Raw genomic sequence first — 25,943 nt, forward strand, 5'->3', positions numbered from 1 at the left:
AAAAGATTAAATATTGTCATCAGACTACTTATGTAAGCAATTGCTGTAGTTGCCACAGGGATGTTGTGCGTTTGCAAATGGGAAAGAAGGTGAGCATGAATGGGAGGGGAGATATCTGTTAAGATGTGGTCCAGCCTGTGTTAAAACGTTTGAGGACCTGTGCTTTAAATTACTCACCAGATTTGACGTGCAAAAGGTGTATTTGGATTCTGTCCATGAAAGTTAGGAATTCAGGAGCAACTTCCAGGATTCTGTCGCGCTTGTTGGAATACTCTCAATAATTATTCAGTATTAAAAATTAAAACAGCATAACAAGACTGATGTGAATTAGTGTAAAATGCTCTTCTAGAGTAAACTGCATTCTCTCAAAATTAATATTAAAACAAGAAATGATTAGTTAAAATTATTTTAATCATTAACCAGCACACTTGTATGATAAGGTGTCTAATGTCATCTCAGACTGGATAATAGTTATTATTTATGGTAGAAGATCTAGCAAATGAGATGGGTGAGAGAGAGAATAATGTGTATTATTAGTTTGGTTTGTATAAGATGTATGGCTATGACTTAAATGAAAAGTTTCATTTAAAAAATGGGAGAGAAAAGTGTTTGATCTGGGATGTGGGATTCAGAACTTCTGGTTCACTAGTTCAAATCCAGCTGAGGTCATTAGTGACCAAAAGTCACTAGAATGTGAAAACTGTTAGGTGGCTTTTGTGAAATGTGTCAGACTCCTTGGGACTGGGTGTGTTGGTGCAAAGGTCTACCTACCTGGGCAGGTCAGCTTGCAGAATGAGGTGCTCAGGGTGCTTATTTCCTTCCTGCTAGACAAGTGTCCCCCTCACCAAAACCACCACCACAATTCACATTGTTTGATTGGCACCCTTGCTGGTAGTCTCCACAGAGAGGCCCAGGACTGAACGGACACGAAGACTGCACTCCCATCTTGCCTGTAGAGCTGATCCCTGCAGGTCAGGGCTGAGGAGCACTGGTGAGGAAGATTGGAATCATAGTACTGGTTCTGCCCTATGCTATACTGTTCTGGGGACAAAGGTAGAATTTAGTGTCCAAGAACATTATCTGGTAACTTTCATCTGCATTAAATTCACTTAAACTTTAATATAGTGGGGGTTTTTTATTTCATCTGCCTTAGTAGCTATGAAGGTTTGCTTAGGGAATTACTCTTGTGGGCAAATTTTGCTTTAGTAATTTAAAAAAAAAATCGAAAGTATAATTCACAATTAAAATATTTCAGTCAGTGGATGTGTGGTGTGATGAGGGAGTGAAAAGTAACACTTTTGTATTTTTTAATATATAACAGTGTTTTCTTCTGCTGTAAGATTGGCAAAATGACAGTGCATCAGAAAAGGATTTAGACTCCCTCAACTGCTTGTTGGCTGGAAGATTATTTGACTATATTAGGTCATGGAACAGAACTACTTAGATTAACAGGTATATTAGTGATCCATATAAACAAGGCAGCTCCTTCTTTGTGGTTAGTAAGGTAAACAAACAGTACCTATGTCCTTATCTTGTTCTTGCTAAGAAGCCCACATTATTGAGCTGTAAGTGTGGAGAGGAGCCAGTGTTGGTTAGTCAGGTCATTGTAAGCCAAAGTGGTAATGAAAGCTGTTGGTTTCTGCAGGTGTAGATGATGGTGAAGATATCCCACGAGAGATGCTGATTGGAATATATGAGCGAATCCGCAAACGGGAACTGAAGACAAATGAAGATCATGTATCCCAGGTCCAAAAGGTCGAAAAACTCATCGTAGGAAAGAAACCAGTAAGTTAATTTTGCACTAAAACTTAAGCTGATTATGCCAGATGACTGAGAGTTGCCGGGCAAGGGATGCTACCTGAGGCTTCTTGTAAACATAAATTGGACTGGACAATGACAAAATATGGGAAGTATGTCAATGTAATAAAATTGCTACAAAGATGGCCTTGTTTTCATAACTTTCACTAAGCAAGTGAACATTTCTCTGCACTTTAGTCTGGACAGAATTGCACATCTGTGCATGGTGAGGTTATGAATATTACAAATTATTTTTTTAAATAAAGATTATAAAATGTACCTGTTTTACCCACATATTCTCCCTGTTAGTTTTAATCCTGAATTTTGGCTCTGAAATGTCTGCATTTTAATAATCTTCAGTGATTATATTTCAAAACGACTGGAGCATGTTGCTGCAAAGTGATGTCTTAGAAAAACATATTTCAGCTTTATACCTTTTAATTAAAGATTTTATTGATGTCAGTGTTTCCTCCTCCTTAAAACAGGCTGTACAGGCCCATGTTTAAAAGAGAGAAGATCTGTATTAGAGAGTGATATAATCTTATGGTCTAAGAGATAATCTGGGAACCAAGTTCTCTTGAGTTCTAATGCTGGTTCTGACACTCGCTCGCTCCCTCCCTCTCTAGGCTTCGCAATTCAATTAACTCCTCTTCCTCATGTCCTCTATCTGTAGGAACGGGATAATAATATTTACTTAGTTCACAAAAGTGCTGAGTATGATTCTGACTGTTCTGTACTTAGTCATTGATTTCTATTCAGGGATCTTGAAGTGCTTCACAATCGTTAATTACTTTCTCTTCACAACATCCCTGTGTGGGAGGGAAGTATTTTTATCCCCTTTTTGGAAATGAGGCAACTGAGGCACAGAGAAATTCAGGACAACATTTTAAAAAATGTCCACTAATTTGGGGTGCCTTTGTTTTTGGATCCTCCCAAACCTGCAGCTGAAGTCAGTAGAGGCTCCAGATACTCAGCACTTTTGAAAGTCAGGTCCACATCTCAATGAGCGCCTTTTGAAAATGACAGGTTTCAGAGTAGCAACAGTGTTAGTCTGTATCCGCAAAAAGAAAAGGAGGACTTGTGGCACCTTAGAGACTAACAGATTAAGTGAGCTGTAGCTCACGAAAGCTTATGCTCAAATAAATTGGTTAGTCTCTAAGGTGCCACAAGTCCTCCTGTTCTTTTTTTGAAAATGACTTGCCCAAAGTCACATAGGAGATCTGTGATAAAGCTGGAAGCAGAACCCAGACCTTCTAACTCCTGAGGCTGTGCTGCAGTTTTTAATGGATTCTTGGCTACCATTTGAGCTTCAACTTGTTACCTGCCATAGGGAGTTTTAGGTGAGTAGGGACAGATTAGGAACTGAGGAAGGATCTCAAGAGTTGCCCAATTATTTGTTAAGAGCTTTGAAGATCAATGCTAAGTATTATTTGTCTAACCTGAGACTATCCCAGTTGGTTTAAAGCAGGGGAATCAGGGCATGAAAGAGAACTGAAGACCCTCTGGAAGAACTGGGGGAAGGTGTCACCAAATATCAGAAAGCGAATAGTGTCTTACACCATGTGCTACAGGGGGAAAGGAAAAACTTCTTGACTGTTCTATAGTGTTTGGGTGGGGAGGGGAGTGTCATATTTATTGTCAAATAAAACTTTCAGTTGACAGTATTTGTATGTATTTCTGCTCCTGTCTGATTCAGGCACATAGCATTCTAGACACAGGGCTTGATCCTCCAGTGTGCTGAGCTCATGCAGTAAGGGAGACTTAACAGCCTTTCTGGAAGCAGTGGTTTTTCATAGAATCAGGTGCATTTGGTGAGAATTTTTTTACTGTGTGAAAGAAAATGCAGGAAATAGCCACATATACTCATAGAAATGTTTGTTTTTACTTTATAGGAGTTTAGTCAAGTAAGTAGTAGAAAGACCATGAAGTATTTACTTGCTATGATACAGTACTGTTTCTCTGAAGTTTAATAAACTTGTATGTGTCTTTCTACTGTAGATTGGATCTCTGCATCATGGACTTGGTTGTGTAGGTATTCCTTTTCATATTGATTCATGGTTTATAAACCACACTAATCAGAAGCAGTTTAATATTCAGGATTATCCCTTACTAACACTAATATTTTTCTGCTGTATTTTTGGCTTTTTCAAAATGTAGGCTTCTTTCAGTTTATTTATCTTTTAAGCAAACTTTTCTCACTGTTGACTTAGCAAAAACACACCAACACTTCCTGCAGAAGTCAGTTCATCCTCTAAGGTATAAAGATTTGCTAAGAATGAAAGTTTTTTCTTCGTGTAGTTTGTTTATAATTCATTGCCTAGAGTTTTTTAGATTTTGTTTTTTCTCATGCTCTGTCTTTTTTTATTTGTGCATTACTAATGCAAATTGTCACCAGACTATCTATCTAGGGTGCCCTATGCAAAAATGAAAATCGCATTGATTCTGTCCCAACAGGCACACCGTATCACCTAGCTCTCACTTTATCAACTATTCCTTGTTTGTTTGTTTGTTTGGAGGATATTGCCAATTAATTTGCAACTCTCTTTTCAAAGGTAGATGAGTACAACAGGCATTAAATAAAAATTGAAGTCCCACACAAATACAATTATATTCTTAAAATTGAATCTCCTAATGAAGTGTTCCACTTATTTTAATCTCAGGCTAGTGTTGCCAATAATAGTAAAAACCATTTTTTAAAATGCAAATATAAATGCTAATTCCCCATCACCTGACTTAGCTTTGTACAATGTAGCATCTTCTGTCAAAAGATTAGATGTCATTTTACAAATTTGACTCTTAATAATTTTATTATTATAAATATTTTCCTTTGCATTATTATTTTATTCTAGGATGATCCAGAGAATCTGGAGTACTTCCAGAGAAGTACTTCTCACTTGCATTGCTTTTAATCTGCTTGCCTCCTGCAGTCCTTGCATGAGCAGTCAACATGGAAGCCTTGTTAGAGTGGTGGAAAGCTTTTTTTCAATAGTCTAATGAAAGTATCTATTAGTACTTCCTAGGTGTTTGTTTAGCAATGCCTGCAGACTACGGAAATGCTCTGGAGGACACTTCTGTTGATTGTTAAGAATGAATACATTTTCCTTTCAGTTTAATTCCATATGTAGGTCTCTGTAGTTAACTCTAAATTAATTAGGTTCAGTTTACTCCTTACAGTCTGTCATCTTGCAGTGGCAGATGCCAGGCTGCGAGCCCCAAGGGGAAGTAAGTCTGTCTGGAGTTGGGGGGGAATGCAGCAGCTTAACCCACATCTAAGCCCTCTCTGGTGGCAGCCCACAACAGCTAGTCCAGCACCAAAAGTGGGAAAGGGTGACCTCTAGGGAAAACTGATTCAGCACCTTTTCTCTAGCATTCTCTGCCAGCTGGATTCCTGTAGAGCATTAGCCAGGTTTTAAAACTCTCCTCCCCTGGCAAAAACCCCAGGAGAATAAGTTATTAATATAATGCCACAGGGGCATTGGGGGTGAAATTCTGGCACGATTGATGTCAGTGGCAAAAATTTCATTGATTTTTAATAAGGCCAGGATTTCACCCAATGAAATGACAAAGAGGAGGGGAAGGTGTCCATTTATCAGTTTCTATATTAAAATATAGGCCATACTATGAGCAAGTTTTGAGAACCACTGATTTAGAGGACTAGTGTGTACTTACTAATAATCTCTGCTTTTCAGCTTCCTTGGCCTAATAAACCATATTGTTCCCGTATAGAATCAGAGGTTGTAATAAAATAGTTCATTTAAAATAAGAAAAACAAGTCCTAGGTGCAAAGGAATATTCTATGCTTTACATGAAAATATAAATTTAAAACATCCCTTTTTAATATGATTGGCAGAATAATCTTATTTGCATTTGAAAGACATGAAGTCTCAGTAGGTTCAGAATAACTATATTTTCTGTAGATGCTGTAGGCAGGAATGTTTCAAGGTAGAAAGTGGGAAGTTACAATTGGTTTTCTTATCAGCATGAGAAAAGAAGTCAGACTGAAAATGCATTTATGTTTTCCTGATGTGCATGCCACCTTTCCTTGATGTTAGAAATACATAGGTAGAATTAAACAATTAAAAACAAACCCACCAAAGCCTGGTGTATTCGCCATCTCACAAAAGGTGAGATAATTTTGCATCCCCTGTTATTTGGTATTAGATATTTAAAAGTGTGCAGCAAAATGGAAACACTTTGCTTTGTGATCAGTCTTTCTGCTTTATTTTACTCAATGTTTTATAGCTATACAAACTAGGGATTGCTCCTGCTCCTATTGAAGACAGTAGCAAAACTCCCATTGGCTTCAATGTGCAGGATACAAGACCCTACAGAATATCTGACCTAATGATTTCATTATGTTGTGGATCTGTTGCAGCTCTGCAGCAGATATATCTGTGTTATTATATTGTTCATCCTGTGATGAAAAACAGTCTACTATTGGTCTTAAAGAACTAAAGATATTAGAAGTATTCACATAATCATAAAGACTTCAGGCAAGAAAGATACTCTTTATTAACTGAGTTCAGCATTGTACTTTTCTGTATACCATAGGTTCTCTCTCTACCCCACCGGAGACTTGTTTGCTACTGTAGGTTGTTTGAAGTTCCAGACCCAAATAAACCTCAGAAGCTTGGTCTGCACCAGCGAGAAATATTTTTATTTAATGACCTCCTTGTGGTACGTATTTTCAGATACAATGTTTTTTTTCTTAAGATAAGCTTTTATTAGCACACAGATTCTGATAAGTAGAGAGACTTCTTAAGTACACTAAGAAGTGTGTAGAAAACTATATTTTCATTGCTAGATTTCTGCTGCCATTCATTTGTTTATCTTTGCTTCGGGGGAGACAGCTTAACCTTTGCCCTGATAGTCTTATCAGCATATTTTTGGCACCAAGGCTGAAGGGTTTTTTGCTAGGGAGCTTTACTAGCACTATCAACCAGGTTTTCTGTGACGTGATGATGATTTTCTTGCTTATAAGGTCCAGCTTTCTAAAATGCAAATGTTTTTCAGATCTTGCTAAAGGCTGGAGGCCAGACTTTTAAAGATATATGGGTGCCTAAGGTGTAGATGGTACCTAGCGGGACTTTCAGAAGTGTCTAGGTGCCTAACTTCTATTGATTTCAGTGGGAGTTATGCATGTAGGTGCATCTTTAGGCACCTAAATACCTTTAAAAATCTGCCCCTTGGTCCTTCTTGGAGCTGAGCACTATCTGGATGGAGCTTGGTGCTGTGAACTCCCATTGATTTCCATGGGAGTCAGCAAAAAGAAAAGGAGTACTTGTGGCACCTTAGAAACTAACAAATTTGTTTGAGCATACAGCTCAAAACCCAAGAGGCAATATGTGCTAAGAGGCAGAGTGTTATGAATTTAAACAGCTGTAAACTAAGGATTTTGTATCCTCCAGTTATCTGCAACATAGGTTCTCCTTCCCATCGCATATGCACACATACACACCCCTTGGAGGAAATAGAAGAGTTTAGTTTACAAGGGGAAGCTCTTGTCTGAGTAGTGAGTATATCTGTGCAAATACGTTGAATTTTAGAAATTGAGTTTTACTAATTGAGTTTATCCTTATAATAAATTAAAACAGTTCTAGCAAATCTACAGGAAAAAAAAAACATGTTGTAAGGGCTATGTATTGCTTGCATGAATATCATTAATACCTCATTACATCTAAGCCCGTCATTTTCCCCAGGCATTTTGGAAAGGGATACCAGCCACGGCTTTGGATTATTTTTATTATCTGGCTTTAGCTGGTCAGTAGTTGTTTGAGTCAAGATGGGCTGAGCGCTCCTTTGTTTCGCATTGTGCACTGTTTGATTTATTTGTAGGATGACACCCAGTGCATGGGACTGGAGCCTGGGTTTTTATAATTCAAATGCATTTAAAAAATAAGATTCATGGATAAAATCGGAGACGCTATTTAAAATCCAAATTGTGTTCTAGTGATCCATGAATATGACCTTGAGCTTCAACTTGTCTAGGAAGAGTTCATGTCCAACTGTTCATAATTAAGGCTGCGAGTCTGTCATGGAGGTCACGGATTCCGTGATTTTCTGGGACCTCTGTAACTTCTGCAGGTGTGCCTGACCCCAGAGCTGCCCGAGCTGCTTGGGCAGCCCTGGAGCCAGCTGCACTGCCCCACCCCCAGCAACAGCAGCGGTCCCAGGGCACCCCCCACCAGCAGCATTGGCGGCTGTGGTCCCGGGTCGGCCCTCACTGGCAGCGGCGGTCCTGGCTGGCTTCCTACCCCCGAGCTTCAACGGGAGCCCCGGAGTGCGCGCACGCACGCACCCACCCCCACAGCATCCCCACAAGCACCAGCGGGCACCACGAAGCTCCCCCAGCAGCCCAGGTGCCCCCCCAGAACATTCAAGATGTAGTCAGGGGTATATAGTACAAGTCATGGACAGGTCACAGGGCTGAGCATTTTTGTTTATTGCCCATGACCTGTCCATGACTTTTTTACTAAAAATATCTGTGACTAAAACATAGCCTTGCTCATAATCATTGATAATCCCCTAAATATATATTTAATCAAGTACATAAAAGGTTGTTACAAGGAGAAGGGAGAAAAATTGTTCTCATTAACTGCTGATAATAGGAAAAGAAGCAATGGGCTTAAATTGTAGCGAGGCAGTTTAGGGTGGACATTAGGAAAAACTTCCTAACTTTCAGGATGGTTAAGCACTGGAATAAATTCCCAGGGAGGCTGTGGAATCTCCATCATCAGAAATTTTTAAGAGCAGGTTAGACAAACACCTGTCAGGGTGGTCTAGATAATACTTAGTCCTGCCATGAATGCAGGGGACTGGACTAGATGACCTCTCCAGGTCCCTTCCAGTCCCACAATTGTCATTCTATGATTTTCTTTGAAACCTGAAGATTCTTTCTTGTTACTACTATTAGTTATAAGAAAGTGGTTTGGTACAATAGTTTATTGTTGCAAAAAATATTTGTGATAGTTCCAGTTTACCTGTTTCAAAAAAGGCTCATCTAGCTATTGAGATAAAACAGGAAAGGGTAATTAATCTGGCTATTGATCTGTGTTCAGTTGATCTGTTATGATCTAGACGTGTCTTTTCCCTTGAATATAAGTTGAGTAAGTTGAAATATGTTTTACAGTTGACTTTCCTTCCCAGCATACATTCAACTTGACCCAGTGTCTTTTAAAAATACAAATAAAAGGAGTGACAGCTTGGAAGCATTTTGTTGAATTACTTTCAAAAACAGGAACACTTGTAGTACTTTGTAGTCTGAATGTATTTTGATTTTTACCTGGAGAATTAAGTTGGTTGGATATTATATGCCATATTTTGTTGTGAGTGATAACATAAAGGTACATTGCCTGCTCATTATTTATAATTTGTACTCCTTACTCAGGGCTTGAACAAGGCAGCCTTCCCTTAAAAACAGAAAAATAGCCTTCAGATCCAAATGTGATCATGAGTGTAAATCAATGCAACAGTGTCATCCTCTGCAAACAGTCTGTGTTTTGTCTCCCTTAGTCTGATGCTAATAGCTTTGCCAAATTGTATCAGAGTGAAAACTGACTAGAGTCTTGTTAGTTATCAGTGGTGCAAATGGGGAACTCTATATCCAGAAGTTAAAATTAACAAGAACTGAATCAATTTTATTCTGCCACAACTTGAGCAAGCTGTGAGCTGCAGCAGAGGCAGGATCTAGTTATGGTGGAGGAGGTCCCAAAAACAGATGCTGAAGAGCAGGTTATTTAGTTATTATTTGTATTTCTTTAGTGCCTAGAGGCCTCAGTCAAAATCAGGGTTCCAGTGTATTAAGCACTGTACAAACACAGTCTAATCAGACAAGACAGACCAAGGGCAGGAGGAGAATCAGAGGCACTGGGAGGTGAAGAGACATGGCCAAGGTCACACAGTAGGTCAGCAATAGATCCCAGAATAGAACCCAGGTCTCCTGAGTTCCAGGCCCGTGCCCTGTTCTGCCTCTCTGCAGTCTCATTGTAGTACAGGGGACAGAGAGAGGAAAAGCTCTTTCTGACGTCTAAGAGCCAGAAGGGATGCGTGCTTCAGACTTATCGGATACCACCTAGTGGGAGGCTAAGATAATCCCACCGACCACACACTGATAGGAATCCTACCACCATCCCTGTGAGTTGGCTCAGTTTCTTATCTGAGACTAGCTCCTGGACTAGTGAGTGATTTAGTCCTTGAGCTATTTTGGGTAAATCTGCACAGCCTGTGGAAGTGAGCCTCTCAGCCTGGGTCGACAGACTTGGGGTGGTGGAGCTCACACTAGCTCTCTCTAAAAACAGCTGTGTAGACAGCACTTTGAAGTTGCGGCTCAAACTGGAGCGCTGGCTCTGAAGCTTAGGGAGGGAGGTGGCAGAAGTAGCTTGGAAACTCACTCATGTGGCCGATGTAGACATACCCTAAGTGTCTGGTAAACCTCTCAAGCCCTACATATGAGGCGTAAGGAGGGAGTGAATAGGAATGAGGGTGGAGGGTAGCAGAGGGAGGGAAGAGGCTGATAGAATAAGGTAATAGAAGGGAGAAATAGTCAAGTACTGAGAGATTTTTGGGGGGAGTAGGAGAGACAAACAACTATGTGGCAGAGAAAGGGACGAATGACATATGTATGACATATGCAAGCTAATTGTGAATGTTTCAATTACATTCAATAAACAATATGTAATTGTTTCATTTCTTTAAGATTTAGGGGCAGTGGCCTTGGGAGATATGGTAACACACAGATACTTTGTCCCAAGCCCTCTGGTTGGTAGGGGTCATGTACATTTTTCAAGCCTTGTTTATCTGTCTGCAAGCAAAGGTTGTAGAATCATATCCCAATAGACTGGTTCCAGTGCAGGAGGGGGAAAAAAGAAAAGCAAAAGTAGCAAATAGTTACTGTATTGGAGACTGGAAGCTGTCTTTGGGTAAAATATATATATATTTCTGATATGCCAGTACCAAGAGTAATTAAAGTAGTGTGCATAGAATTGTTTCACTATTGTAGTTGAATACTTTCCACTGATGTTCAGATCAAAGAACACATTCTTATTTTGTCTGGGGTTTTTTAATTGATATTTTCAGGTCACCAAGATCTTTCAAAAGAAGAAGAATTCGGTCACGTACAGTTTTCGACAGTCCTTTTCCCTCTATGGAATGCAAGTTCTTCTTTTTGAAAATCAGTGTAAGTTTTTCTCTCTATTTTTCTCCATATGGTTTTCTGATATCAGGATGAAGAGCTGCCCATCAGTTTCTTAGGTCTAGGAGGTGAAGTCAGTATGTGCTGGAACTAGCCCTAGAATTAAATACAAGATGCTCTTTGAAAATAGCAGGACTGTCAAGAGACTTCTGGCTTAAGGATCGGAGTCACATCTGCCTCAGAATGGTGTTTCTGAATGCAGTGAGGACAAATTTGGTGTATCCTTTTTCTTCAGCTGCAATTAACAGATATAGTTCTAAATAATGACTGAGAGACCGATTTGAGTAAAACAGTCTCTCAGCTGCTGTTTGTTTGTTTAATATCTTTACTGATTTATAACTCAACTCCGTACCTAAAAGATTAAATACAAAATATAGTTAGATGAAGTTTCTGTATTTAAAAACCTGCATCTCCTGTCCCCAGGTGTTCCCAGGGTAATTTAAATGCTTCGCCCATCAGATGTATCAAACTCAGTCTCCAGGAGACAGCCAGAGGGGGCCTTCCATATGACTATCTTGCCACTGCTCCTGGAGAGTTGAACCCCAGGAATCAATAGCAATAGCAATCTAACAGCAAGCATAGCTGTTTCTATGGGACATAAGTGGTTTCTCTGACATTTGGCACCCAGACCATGTATGGCTTTATAGATAATAGCCAAAACCTTGAACTGTGTAACAAATCCAGTGTGGTTCAGTGGTACAATAGTTTCTGGTTTCTCCAAGGTGTTCCTTGCCTGCCATTCCCATAACCCCTGAAAATGAGGTCACATGCTCAAATGGCTCATCCAAATAAAGAAACAAGTTGGTGTATTTTACATGAGCTGAAAAATCCAGGTGATTTTTTTAAAGGGTTACAATTACGGTTTATTGCTGTAATCTAGCTGTGAGGTTACAAAGGCATGACTTACTCAGGTACAGTCCACATCACACAGGAATGTTTGCAGCCTGGTCATAGATGAAAATAGTTGTCTGCCTCCACTGTCACCTGGGCATCCAAAAGCAGCTACAGAGCTAACATAACTTCAACTGCAAACTACACTGGCAAAGATCAGACATACACCTTCAATAGAGGGCACACTTACTGACTTTGCCTAATCCTAGAGATGCTTCCCCATGCCTTTTGCTATCGATAAACCTCTTGGTTCTTGTCCACATCCTCACTTCTGTGTAAACATAAAGACCTATGGTATCTTGGAGTCAGCGGAAATTAAGCATAGCTTTGAGTGCCCCCCACAGACTGATGCTGCTGCAGCCCAAGCCATCTCATTATATGTCGCCTCTTGCAGAAGTGAAGGCACATTGAGCAGGTCCCCATATGGGAGAAGCCTTGGGGTTGCTTCTTAAAGGGAAAGGAGCAAACCCACTGAAGAGGATGTTGTGTCCATCCCTCAAAGATTCTGCAGATGAGTCAACAGAATCAGTCACACTCACAAGCACACTTCAGGGCTATAGTAACCCATTTTCTTGTTGGAAAGTAAAGCCTGATCAAATTTTTAAAAACTGTCAAAATAAAAGTAGTTTTCCAAAGAAGTTAAAAACCAAAGTGTGCAGCTAACCTGTGTATAAGCTATTTATGGACAAAGAGCTTAGAATGTGCAAACAGTACATTAGCAGGGGAAGAGAAAGTCTAGTCCCCTGTAACCTGTGAAATTCATATTCTCTTTCACTCCTGTGAGTGAGAAGAGACTAACTCAAAGTATTGCAGGGCCAGCAGAGCAGGCAAGTAACCAATATCAATCCATCCAGTAAATCTACATGTTGCAGCTGTCAGAATCAACTTGTTCTCAGGGAATGCGATTCATGAACATTCTGAGGCCAGTGTCACTAACGCAAAGGGAGCGAAACCTTTCAATTTGGCTGATGCTGAGTCGATTGAAATTATTGGCATTGCACGGTTGATAAAGGTAAAATATATTATGGGATTTGTTGGCTCCAGATAAGGAAGTATGGCATTTATCTCTAGTGCATAAATAGGCCACAAGGAAAACATTTATATTTACAAACAAACGTAGTTTTAAAAATGTTAAGGTTAGCGGCGTATTTTTAGTGGAGTCCAGCTAAAACCTAAATTATTTATCTCAGTGTTTGCTGCTGTAGGAATCTCAGTTGTATTGATAGCCGTGCTGGGCATAGGAGTTTTATTGGGGAGTTTGGTCTCTGCAGAAGAGCTGATAAGTACAATTCACTAGCTTGAATTTCTCTCTAAGTGTCTTCATAGTTATCAAGTTGCCTTACTTTTCCATGCTCAGCTGTTATGAATGTCTTCCCCCCCCGCTTAGTTCTGCACTTTTTCTGGTTTATAACTGAATAGCTAGTTGGCTCCTCTTCCACCCAAGAAAGGTGAATGACCTGATTTCCCTTTTGGTTGAAACTATGTATGGTGCATAAGTCTTTGTGTAAACTGTAGCTGTATTTGACTCTGCGCTTCTTAAGGCAGTGTAATACTTTTTTTGGAACACAATGACCTTGGCAGCTGGGGGTAGAGATTGTCGCACACCAGATGGTGTTTCTTGAGTGAATGACCATGAGAGAGGATTTGTTGTTCTGCTTAAATAGAAATCTACAATGCTTGAATTCCATTTTGTTGTGCACTTGGAAGCACCCTGTGTTGGAGTAATGGATCATGGACTTTAATCCATGGAAGAGATCTGTATTTACTTAGTATTCAATTTGGGGACCTTCTGTCGATAAATAAGGTCGGATGGCTCAGAAAAGACATTTTATTAAATTATTTATTGCACATGTTCTAAGACTGTGTGAGGCCTCATTTCCAGGGGCCAGCAGTTCAAGCAAAAACTCAAATAGTTTTCTGTAGTGGAGAAAATCTTCATTATGTGTATATCTCGGTGTGTCTGTACCTTTCTGCTCAACTGGCAGATGTTTGTGTGACCAGCTGTTAAGACCTGCTATGTTAGATGCACAACTGGACTGCAGGCAGCTAGTTCAAGAATTAAAACGAAGACAATCTGATAAGCAAGGGCTGTTTGCCCCATCATTTACACATGCCTTTAATTAAATGATCCCCATTGTTGTAAATAAAGGTAAGGATGTCACTGTTCATGCCCTATAGAGTAAGCACATTTTTACTCCCTCGAAGCATGACACTGGTGGGTAACATTGAACAAAAAACGTGATTGGAGAGCTGAGGTTAATATGAAACATTCCTGCCTGTTTACTCACAAACAACCAAAACAAAATGACCAAGAAGAATCTATAATTCTGAGGGTTAGTGCTAGAGTCTTTGCTCAGCAAAAACTCCCACTCAAACATGAGCAAGGTGGTGGGATCAGGACAATTGAATATAAATTATCAGAGTTATGCATGTATTTTGTCATGGATTTTTCTTCCACGCTGTACAGCACTGTCAGTGCTTAAAGGGAACGAGTGCATAAAGCTTAAATACTTCAGTATTTATTATGGAACGTTAAGTTAAGCAGTTCCATATATAGAAAGTTCTAATATGCCTTGAGGCATTTTCACTAAGCCCCTCTGTCTCTTGAGCTCTTTAGGCTTCTTTCTGTTATGTCCACTATAATTATATACCGAAGTGTTACATTTTCAAGGCGACCCTGACCTGCTATCTCAAATTACATCTGTAAATTTTTCACTTACAGTTGTTTGCATGTGCAGACTAGATAGTTCATCTGGCTGGTTCGCACATGCAAAACGAGACTGTTAGTGTGCTAGCAATTGCACGTGCAAAGATGCCAGGCATAATTTCTGAGAAAGTTTTGAAAATCTGGCCCATAATGAATAAGAATATTAAACTTAGCCCTGGTCTCCACTAGCACTTTAGGTCGAATTTAGCAGCATTAAATCGATGTAAACCTGCACCCGTCCACATGATGAAGCCCTTTATTTCGACTTAAAGGGCTCTTAAAATCGATTTCCTTACTCCACCCCTGACAAGTGGATTAGCGTTTAAATCGGCCTTGCCGGCTCGAATTTGGGGTACTGTGGACACAATTCGACGGTATTGGCCTCCGGGAGCTATCCCAGAGTGCTCCATTGTGACCGCTCTGGACAGCACTCTCAACTCAGATGCACTGGCCAGGTAGACAGGAAAAGAACCGCGAACTTTTGAATCTCATTTCCTGTTTGGCCAGCGTGGCAAGCTGCAGGTGACCATGCAGAGCTCATCAGCACAGGTGACCATGATGGAGTCCCAGAATCGCAAAAGAGCTCCAGCATGGACCGAACGGGAGATACGGGATCTGATCGCTGTATGGGGAGAGGAATCCGTGCTATCAGAACTCCGTTCCAGTTTTTGAAATGCCAAAACCTTTGTCAAAATCTCCCAGGGCATGAAGGACAGGCCATAACAGGGACCCGAAGCAGTGCCGCGTGAAACGTAAGGAGCAGAGGCAAGCCTACCAGAAAACCAGAGAGGCGAACGGCCACTCCGGGTCAGAGCCCCAAACATGCCGCTTCTATGATGAGCTGCATGCCATTTTAGGGGGTTCAGCCACCACTACCCCAGCCGTGTTGTTTGACTCCTTCAATGGAGATGGAGGCAATACGGAAGCAGGTTTTGGGGACGAAGAAGATAGCTCACAGCAAGCAAGCGGAGAAACCGGTTTTCCCGACAGCCAGGAACCGTTTCTCACCCTGGACCTAGAGCCAGTACCCCCCGAACCCACCCAAGGCTGCCTCCTGGACCCAGCAGGTGGAGGAGGGACCTCCGGTGAGTGTACCTTTTAAAATACTATACATGGTTTAAAAGCAAGCATGTGAAAGGATTACTTTGCCCTGGCATTCGTGGTTCTCCTGGATGTACTCCCAAAGCCTTTGCAAAAGGTTTCTGGGGAGGGCAGCCTTATTGCATCCTTCATGGTAGGACACTTTACCACTCCAGGCCAGTAACACGTACTCGGGAATCATTGTAGAACAAAGCATTGCAGTGTATGTTTGCTGGCATTCAAACAACATCCGTTCTTTATCTCTCTGTGTTATCCTCAGGAGAGTGAGATATAATTCATGGTCACCTGGTTGAAATAGAGTGCTTTTCTTCAGGGGACACTCAGAGGAGCCCATTCCTGCTGGGCTGTTTGCCTGTGGCTAAACAGAAATGTTCCCCGCTGTTAGCCACGGGGAGGGGGGAGGGTTGAGGGGGTAGCCACGCGGTGGGGGGAGGCAAAATGCGACCTTGTAACGAAAACACATGTGCTATGTATGTAATGTTAACAGCAAGGTTTACCCTGAAAGAGTGTAGCCACTGTTTTATAAAATGTGTCTTTTTAAATACCGCTGTCCCTTTTTTTTTCTCCACCAGCTGCATGTGTTTCAATGATCACAGGATCTTCTCCTTCCCAGAGCTAGTGAAACTTAGAAAGAAAAAAAAAACGCACTTGCGATGAAATGTTCTCCGAGCTCATGCTGTCCTCCCACACTGACAGAGCACAGACGAATGCGTGGAGGCAAATAATGTCAGAGTGCAGGAAAGCACAAAATGACCGGGAGGAGAGGTGGTGGGCTGAAGAGAGGGCTGAAGCTCAAATGTGGCGGCAGCGTGATGAAAGGAGGCAGGATTCAATGCTGAGGCTGCTGGAGGACCAAACCAGTATGCTCCAGTGTATGGTTGAGCTGCAGCAAAGGCAGCTGGAGCACAGACTGCCACTGCAGCCCCTCTGTAACCAACCGCCCTCCTCCCCAAGTTCCATAGCCTCCACACCCAGACGCCCAAGAACGTGGTGGGGGGGCCATCGGCCAACCAGCCACTCCACCACAGAGGATTGCCCAAAAAAAAGAAGGCTGTCATTCAATAAATTTTAAAGTTGTAAACTTTTAAAGTGCTGTGCTTAAAGTGCTGTGTGGCATTTTCCTTCCCTCCTTCACCACCCCTCCTGGGCTACCTTGGTAGTCATCCCCCTATTTGTGTGATGAATGAATAAAGAATGCATGAATGTGAAGCAACAATGACTTCATTGCCTCTGCAAGCGGTGATTGAAGGGAGGAGGGGGCGGGTGGTTAGCTTACAGGGAAGTAGAGTGAACCAAGGGGCGGGGGGTTTCATCAAGGAGAAACAAACAGAACTTTCACACCGTAGCCTGGCCAGTCATGAAACTGGTTTTCAAAGCTTCTCTGATGCGTACCACGCCCTCCTGTGCTCTTCTAACCGCCCTGGTGTCTGGCTGCGCGTAACCAGCAGCCAGACGATTTGCCTCAACCTCCCACCCCGCCATAAACGTCTCCCCCTTACTCTCACAGATATTGTGGAGCACACAGCGAGCAGTAATAACAGTGGGAATATTGGTTTCGCTGAGGTCTAAGCGAGTCAGTAAACTGCGCCAGCGCGCCTTTAAACGTCCAAATGCACATTCTACCACCATTCTGCGCTTGCTCAGCCTGTAGTTGAACAGCTCCTGACTACTGTCCAGGCTGCCTGTGTACGGCTTCATGAGCCATGGCATTAAGGGGTAGGCTGGGTCCCCAAGGATACATATAGGCATTTCAACATCCCCAACAGTTATTTTCTGGTCTGGGAATAAAGTCCCTTCCTGCAGCTTTTGAAACAGACCAGAGTTCCTGAAGATGCGAGCGTCATGTACCTTTCCCAGCCATCCCACGTTGATGTTGGTGAAACGTCCCTTGTGATCCACCAGAGCTTGCAGCACTATCGAAAAGTACCCCTTGCGGTTTATGTACTCGCCAGCTTGGTGCTCCGGTGCCAAGATAGGGATATGGGTTCCGTCTATGGCCCCACCACAGTTAGGGAATCCCATTGCAGCAAAGCCATCCACTATGACCTGCACATTTCCCAGGGTCACTACCCTTGATATTAGCAGATCTTTGATTGCGTGGGCTACTTGCATCACAGCAGCCCCCACAGTAGATTTGCCCACTCCAAATTGATTCCCAACTGACCGGTAGCTGTCTGGCGTTGCAAGCTTCCACAGGGCTATTGCCACTCGCTTCTCAACTGTGAGGGCTGCTCTCATCTTGGTATTCATATGCCTCAGGGCAGGGGAAAGCAAGTCACAAAGTTCCATGAAAGTGCCCTTACGCATGCGAAAGTTTCGCAGCCACTGGGAATCGTCCCAGACCTGCAACACTATGCGGTCCCACCAGTCTGTGCTTGTTTCCCGAGCCCAGAATCGGCGTTCCACAGCATGAACCTGCCCCATTAGCACCATGATGCATGCATTGGCAGGGCCCATGCTTTCAGAGAAATCTGTGTCCATGTCCTGATCACTCACGTGACCGCGCTGACGTTGCCTCCTCGCCCGGTATCGCTTTGCCCGGTTCTGGTGCTGCATATACTGCTGGATAATGCGTGTGGTGTTTAATGTGCTCCTAATTGCCAAAGTGAGCTGAGCGGCCTCCATGCTTGCCTTGGTATGGCGTCCGCACAGAAAAAAGGCGCGGAACGATTGTCTGCCGTTGCTCTGACGGAGGGAGGGGTGACTGACAACATGGCTTACAGGGTTGGCTTCAGGGAGCTAAAATCAACAAAGGGGGTGGCTGTACATCAAGGAGTATTTCAGGCAGGACTTCACGGAGGGTTCCAATAAGAAATGGTGCACCTAAGTTATCGTTCTTATTGGAATGAGGAGGTTAGCCTGGCCTCTGATTGATACATGGCTAGATTTACCTCGCTGCACCTTCTCTGTGAGTGACTGCAGTGTGACCCAGAGGAATGAGTCCCCTAGACAGGGGAGGAGGCAAATGAGTACAAAACAAATCTGGTCTATTTCTTGTTTTGATCCACTCCATCTATCTTTTACATCTTTGGCTGGCAGCAGACAGTGCAGAAGGACTGCATGCCATCCACATCTCATGGCTGCTCGGCAGAAGATGGTACAGTACGACTGCTAGCCATCCTCATCTCTTGCCTGCCTGGCAGAAGATGGTACAATACGACTGCTAGCAATCCGCATCTCTTGCCTGCCCGGCAGAAGATGGTACAGTACGACTGCTAGCAATCCGTATCGCCTGCCTGCTCACCATAAGACGGCTCAGTATGACTGACTGCAGGACTAAAGAGAATGACCTGGTCAAGTCACTCCAAATTTAGTCCCTGCGCCCATGTCTGCCCAGGTGCTCCTAGCCGACATGGCCAGGAGCACCTCGGACGCAACGAGGACGGCTACCAGTCATACTGCACCGTCTGCTGCCAGAAGGCAATGGGTTGCTGCTACTGTGTAGCAATGCCGTACCGCGTCTGCCAGCACCCAGGAGACATAGGGTGACGGTTACCTGAGTGGGCTCCATGCTTGCCATGGTATGGCGTCTGCACAGGTAACTCAGGAAAGAAGGCGCGAAACGATTGTCTGCCCTTGCTTTCGTGGAGGGAGGGAGGGAACGGGGGCCTGACGATATGTACCCAGAACCACCCGCGACAATGTTTTAGCCCCATCAGGCATTGGGATCTCAACCCAGAATTCCAGTGGGCAGCGGAGACTGCGGGAACTGTGGGATAGCTATCCACAGTGCAATGCTCCGAAAGTCGACTCTAGCCTCGGTACTGTGGAAGCGCTCCGCCAAGTTAATGCACTTAGAGCATTTTCTGTGGGGACACACACACTCGAATATATAAAACCGATTTCTAAAAAACCGACTTCTATAAATTCTACCTTATTCCGTAGTGTAGACATACCCTTAATTTATAAAGTATATCATTGTTTGCAATCTGCTGAATCAAACTAATGTAACACACTAGATATATATATAATTTTAGATCAATTTTTAAAATATATTATTTGTAAAGACCTTCAATAGATTGTGTTTGCTTGCTGCAGTATTGTTTAGGTCTTTAGTAATGTTAGGGTTAATGTTTTCATTTAAACTAGACATGTTTGGTTAGTCTTTTTGTTTGTTTGTTTTAAATCCAGGGATACTGACTGGGATTTACTTTACTTTAGTCAAGGTTAGCTTAAATCTGAACAAGTTGTCCCTTTGAGCAAATCAGCCAAACCTGTTTTTTTACTGGCATTGCTACTACAAACAGATTTCATTTGTGTGTTAGTGTTGTTATTGTCCATGAGGATGTTCAGGGAGATTTATCTTCCTTTAGAAAATGCATCTGGGTTCTGAGCAGGTAAAATGGCCTTCTGAGTTTTTGAATGTGGTAGTAAAGACTGCTTTTCTCTGACGTCTGTCCAGGGTTCGGAAATGGTAACAAAGAGAATTAGTGAAAAAATAAGTAAAAATGGAAGAGAATAAAATTAAAGGTAATAAACATTATTTAGCCTTGTCTTTTCTCCCTTCCCCCTTCCCACCCACAGATTATCCAAATGGCATACGGCTTACATCAGCTGTTCCAGGAGCAGATATCAAAGTCCTAATAAATTTCAATGCACCCAATCCTCAGGATAGAAAGAAATTTACGGATGACTTGAGAGAGTCTATTGCAGAAGTTCAAGAAATGGAAAAGCACAGAATAGAGTGTAAGTACAAAGGTACATATAATAGAGCATTTTCAAACTAATCAACAATTAGTAAATCAGTTTAAGATATATGTAATATAATCCACCAGGATTTAAATCTTAAAATAATGTAGCTCTCCATCTGTGGCTTTGATATTATTTTAGAGATAAAACAGTGATTCCTAAAACTCCTGCCAGGATCTTTAGACTGATAGCTAGCGTACTATGTAATTGCAATAGAAATATATCTTAAGCACCAGCAAAAACTGACTGATGAGTAAGTAGAGGGTGGGTCTATACCAAATACGGTGAATAAGTTGTACTTAAGTTTTAGGGCTATTTTAAATGGCTTCTTAAAAAGAGGTATTGTCTTTTGGAGATGGGCTTTAGAAGAACGTTCACTCTATTTCTCTTTATATCAAACTTTATTCTTTTGAAAAGCATCATGTTTGCTGCTGCTTCAGTAGCCATTGTGCAAATGAACATACTGGAAGCTGCAGATATCTATCTATCTATCTATCTAAACATAGGATTTTATATTCTATTTTTCCAGCATGTGACATCCTTTCATCACATATGTTATGTTATAAAGCCACTAGGACAGGGATCAAGTCTTCCTCCATGTACAGTTCAACTCCACAATAAACTGACATCTCTGGATACATAATATTTGGCTTGTCATGTCATTGGCTCCCTTTCATTATAGTCAATAACTATGAACTGTACAATCATTCTCTTTGTTTCAGCTGAGCTAGAAAAACAGAAAGGTGTGGTACGTCCAAGCATCTCCCAGTGCTCCAGCCTCAAAAAAGAATCTGGCAATGGGACGCTGAACAGAGCCTGCCTGGATGACAGCTATGCCACTGGGGAGGGACTGAAAAGGAGTGCACTCAGCAGCTCCCTTAGAGACCTCTCTGAAGCTGGTAAGCACCACATTTATTCCCTGCTCCATATACCAGTGCGTGCAAAGAAGTGTGATAGATAGTTAAACTTTCTGTATTGCTTCTTTACATGGTCGCCATTCACAAATGAGCTTGTTTTTACGTCTATTTGCTTTTTTTTTTTTTAACATTTGTTCTTGGTTTTATTGTTGGGTTTGTTTTTTATTTATTTTATTTTACCTTATTTTACTGAACAAACTCTTTGAAAATATCAAACTGTTATAGCTTGCTATGTATACTTTTAAAGGAGAATGGAGACTGAGGAAAAATTGTAAGTGTATTATAGAAAAATGGTTGACTAGTGCTAGGAATAACCCACTTAGAATTCCTTTGTTTTTTCTCTTATTTTTTTCCTCCTTGTTAATGTAGACTTAGAAAGAAAACACTGAGGTCCCTATGCAATGACTGCTTCCTGTGTATTTTGTGCTTAAGTGTACCCATGTACTACATTGATGAATGAAATTGAGTGAAGCCCTACTAAATTCTATCTAGAGTGATTGTATCAGTCACACAGCATAACTGAATTATATCTCATCATTGTATTACGCACAACATAGGTCCTAATTCTTGCTGAAGCTGTTGTTTGCAAAATACTATTGCCAGAGTAATAGGAAAAAGCCCTGCTGGGCACAGTAGTAATGTCCCCAAGAGTCATAGCTGCTGCTGTGGCTAAAATTGGAACTGACCGATCTAAATGGGGTTTTCTAAATATTTATACATTACAAAAAATGGAAATGGAAAGATTGGTATGTGCCTGTTTTTATTTTATTTATTTGTTTTGCTACATGTCATTAATTATTAGTAATTAGCACCCTCATGTTTTCCAGACTTCCAGGGGCAAATGTTCAGCTCTGTGTTTAGAATGTTAGGCACACTGCTCCTGTTATTGCTAATAGAAGTTACACCTGTAACACCAGCCACGCCACACTGACAGTACCCATAAGAGTAGCAGCAATTGAATTTTTAAAAAAATATTTTATCTGGCTGTATTATTTATTTTGATTTGTTTTTTTAAATGGTGTATGATCTACAGTGGAGGCATAATTTTGTAATACTGTATATATCTTGAATAGTTAGCCCCTGTTAGCCTTTCCTTTTAATATCAAAGAGGAGGATTTAGCTGTGCTGCAGTAAATAAAACACTGGTAAATTGAATATGTAGTGTGTGTACGTACGTACGTACGTGTGTGTGTGTGTGTGTATATATATATCTCTATATATACGTACACACACACACACACACGTACACACCACCCCTCTATTATCACTTGTGTTTACTCTCTGTTTATATCCATCTATACCCATCTGCCTCATTAAAAGACATGGGGCCTGATCCAAAGCCCACTTCAAGTCAGTGAGAGTCTTTCCGTTGACTTCAGTTGGGGTTGGACCAAGCCCAAGTCCTCATTGTTATTAAATCTAAGCTGTATGGATATCTTCATCATTTTTTGTTTTATTTTAAGTTCATTTAGAATGAGAACAGCCATGTTACTGGATGTGGGAGTTTCATGGCTATACAAACCAATTTCCGTGGTTCCTGATTAACTCTCTTCATCCCAAAGGAATTTTCCATCACGGTCTTCCAAATATTGCCATGTACATAAATCCCTTTACAGGGTTATGTTCAATAAACAAGATGAATTTCTCTTGATCATGAAAACTTTCATATTTCAAAATTGTATGCCCGCTGTTGGCATGCTTATTATTGAAAGTGGTCTTTTTCGATGTTAGAAAGTAGAAATCATTTACAGACTGGAGGGTTTATCGATTAATTTGTTAAACCCAACCCAACTCAACTTAATTTTAATATTTACCCACTGACAGTTATGGAGAGCTTCTGTTTGGTCTTGTGCAGTGCATTTAACTTGAAAAATTACACACCTGTCACTTGATTTAGGTTAATAAAACACCATTTTCAGTCCCTGGGTACATACTACTATTTCTGTGATACATCAAAATCACTGTAGTGCGTTTTACAAGTACCTCCTCTAAGTTTAGCTTGCTTAGGGGGATTCACTCTGTTTTAGTATGGAACAGATGACCCCTAGAAAAATCAAAGAAAAATTTACCAGTTAGCAGAGGCATTGTGGTTCAATGACTGTACCAAAGCAGCAGACACACAAATAACTTCTGAAAAAGGTGGGCTGAAATAAGTTCATCCTAATTCTTGGTGTTTGTACTGCTATGACGTGAAATATAGGATGATAAAGAAAGAGGATCTGGGTGTACTGTGTGTGTATGTGTGTTTGTATAGAAAATGGGGATAGTGGGCTGGATTTTTAAGGTGTTTCTTAATTTTGCAAAAATCCAATTTTACATGTGCAAACTGAGTAATTGCATATGCACAGAGTTCAGTGCATAATTTCCTAAGGAACACTGCAGAGGTTTTTTTGAAAGCACTCTAAAAATATGGTTCTATGCAAGGGGAATCTAATTCTGTAAAGAAAGTTTTGGCTATGCAGGTTTCTGATGAAGCTGTGGTTTGGAAAACATTAGCTAATTTCCCCTTGCCAGAAGTCGTCATACCTATCACAGAGGAATAGTAGTAGGGAAAAGTGCCTTTAAAATGTTTTCTATGCTTGAAAAGGAAAAAATAAATTAAGTCTCAAATCTAAAGAGAAAAAAGACTGTTTGACCCTTTCACCTCCTACAAGCTGAAATTGGTTTTTGGAGAGCAATAGTTCAATTCCACAACAGGCAAACAATATCTGATATTGACCAGGTACTCTTTGCTGCTGGCTATGTTTCCATGAAAACATAAGTTGTATTTGCAAAAATTAAGTGAATGGGGGCTTTGGGGGTTTTAAGGTTAGTATTTAATAACCCTTATCTTGTTCTCTCTGATCTGACAACTGCTGCCATGGAATAAAAAGTAGAAATGGGAACTGGCAGCCAGCTGTATTACAAAACATGAATGAGTCAAAAGCATTTAATACTTCATCCTTTTTCAAATATGAAAAATGTGAGCATTTTTGTTGCTCATAACTGAACTGTCAGCCTGAATTGTCAGTGTGATTAGCTCTGTCCACTGAAAAATAGTCAAGAAAAAACATACTTATTTACCCTAGAATGTAGAATTCCAAATTCATGTGTAAAATGTTAGAAGGAAACAAAACACAACTAGAAAAGGAATGGATTGTGCCAAACTCTAAGAGAACTTTAGACAATTCCAAAGCTTTCTTCCATTTATGATATTGAAATGGGCCTACACATAGATATGAAAGATGAAAACTATCCCATCACAATTAGTAATGGGGGAACAGTGGTTTTGTGATTAAAAGACAGGACTGGGGAAGATATGTGGGTTTCTGATTCTATATATGCCACAGATTTCCTGGGTGACTTCAAGCAAGTCACAGCCTGATTTTCAGAAGTGCTGAGCACCTGTAGTTCCCAGTTACTTTCTATGGAGTTAGGAGTGCTCAGCATCTCTGGAAATCGGGCCCTTAACCTCTTTTTGACTCGCCATATCAATGTGTAAAATGGGGACAAATATTTACTTTCCTTCCAGAGGTGTGGTGAAGTTTGATGCACTCCTGATGGTAACATGCTTTGAGAGAGTGCACAGAAGTGCAAGGCTATTGTTACTACAACTGCAAGAGGGCACTGTTCCTGGTAGTCTCAGCAAATATCCCCAATACTTGTACTGTAATAATATATGAGTACTGACTGGCATTAAGGGCTAGAAACAATAAAATATAGCCCAAGTTTAAAAATTGTCCCTTTGCTTCTTGTATATTGCCCCAAACTTAATTTGTTGTCCTTTTTTTTTTAAACACTCTTCCTGCCCTTGAAACCAATATATGATGATTTTTATTAATCCTTCATAGTATTTTCCAATTTTTCTCTTGCCCATAGTTTATTCTCTGGGGAAAGACTGCAGGGATCTTCATTACCCCATATGTTCCATATACAGAAGCAGACTTCATGTTGTTGCAGAACCCTTACCCACCAGTAGGAGGACTCTTCAAGGGAATGGTTCAGGCTCTAAGGTCCTCCCTCATCCACATGATGCTGGGAGAGATTAAAAGTTTCTCTACTCACTCTTCTCCCTTGGGCTGAGGTGGAAGGAGGCAAAACGAACATTATTTGGGGTATGAAACATTAGAGCTCTTCTCCTGCCTTAGCAATCAAGATCTCCAGGGGAGCAGAAGGGCTGAATCTGTTTCCATAGAGAAAGTGGTGCAGGGGAGATACAGGACCCTAATGCCACAAGTTTCCTCTTTCCTTGCTATCATTGTCATCTTCCTTCTGTCCCCACTGGATGTTAGTGATGCCTGGCATGGTTCGTGTCTCTGGATGTGTGTACTATTGCCTGCTTCTGTTGATTCTCATTATATACCCCATTTTTAACCAAGTGGATTCTTATGAAAAAATCTGGTAGCCTGTGTTTATGTAAATACCCAAAGCATTCTGCAAATATATATATATGCAGGGATCACCCACACACTCACCCCTGAAATATAGCCGCCACCAACACTACTCCACTGGTTTATAGAGGGGAAATTATTCGCTTCTCCAAGGCAAGGGGAATTTAGGTAGGCAGGATGTAATTACATGCACTGAATTTGACCAGTGTGCCAAGGATAATGCTCCTAAAGTGAAGAGAGCCAGGAGTTTTTTAATCACAAGTGGTCAAGACCACAATTGC

At 41.2% G+C, this 25,943-nt stretch overlaps 1 protein-coding gene across 17 annotated transcripts in view; it reads left to right on the plus strand.

The window, feature by feature from the left end:
• Nucleotides 1-25,943, plus strand: part of IQSEC1 (IQ motif and Sec7 domain ArfGEF 1) — a 723,214-nt gene that overhangs the window by 687,818 nt on the left and 9,453 nt on the right. For 12 of the 17 annotated variants that reach the window (XM_073352194.2, XM_073352208.2, XM_073352210.2 and 9 more), the window contains 6 exons: nucleotides 1,646-1,785; nucleotides 3,796-3,825; nucleotides 6,349-6,474; nucleotides 10,873-10,972; nucleotides 20,211-20,384; nucleotides 21,098-21,274. In XM_073352194.2, coding sequence (XP_073208295.1) covers nucleotides 1,646-1,785; nucleotides 3,796-3,825; nucleotides 6,349-6,474; nucleotides 10,873-10,972; nucleotides 20,211-20,384; nucleotides 21,098-21,274 — 747 coding nt within the window. The remainder of the gene's footprint in view (nucleotides 1-1,645; nucleotides 1,786-3,795; nucleotides 3,826-6,348; nucleotides 6,475-10,872; nucleotides 10,973-20,210; nucleotides 20,385-21,097; nucleotides 21,275-25,943) is intronic. The other 5 variants (XM_073352195.2, XM_073352199.2, XM_073352206.2 and 2 more) reach the window with 3 other exon arrangements.

The sequence above is a fragment of the Lepidochelys kempii genome, chromosome 7 (assembly GCF_965140285.1).
Source record: "Lepidochelys kempii isolate rLepKem1 chromosome 7, rLepKem1.hap1, whole genome shotgun sequence".
Classification (NCBI taxonomy): domain Eukaryota; kingdom Metazoa; phylum Chordata; order Testudines; family Cheloniidae; genus Lepidochelys; species Lepidochelys kempii.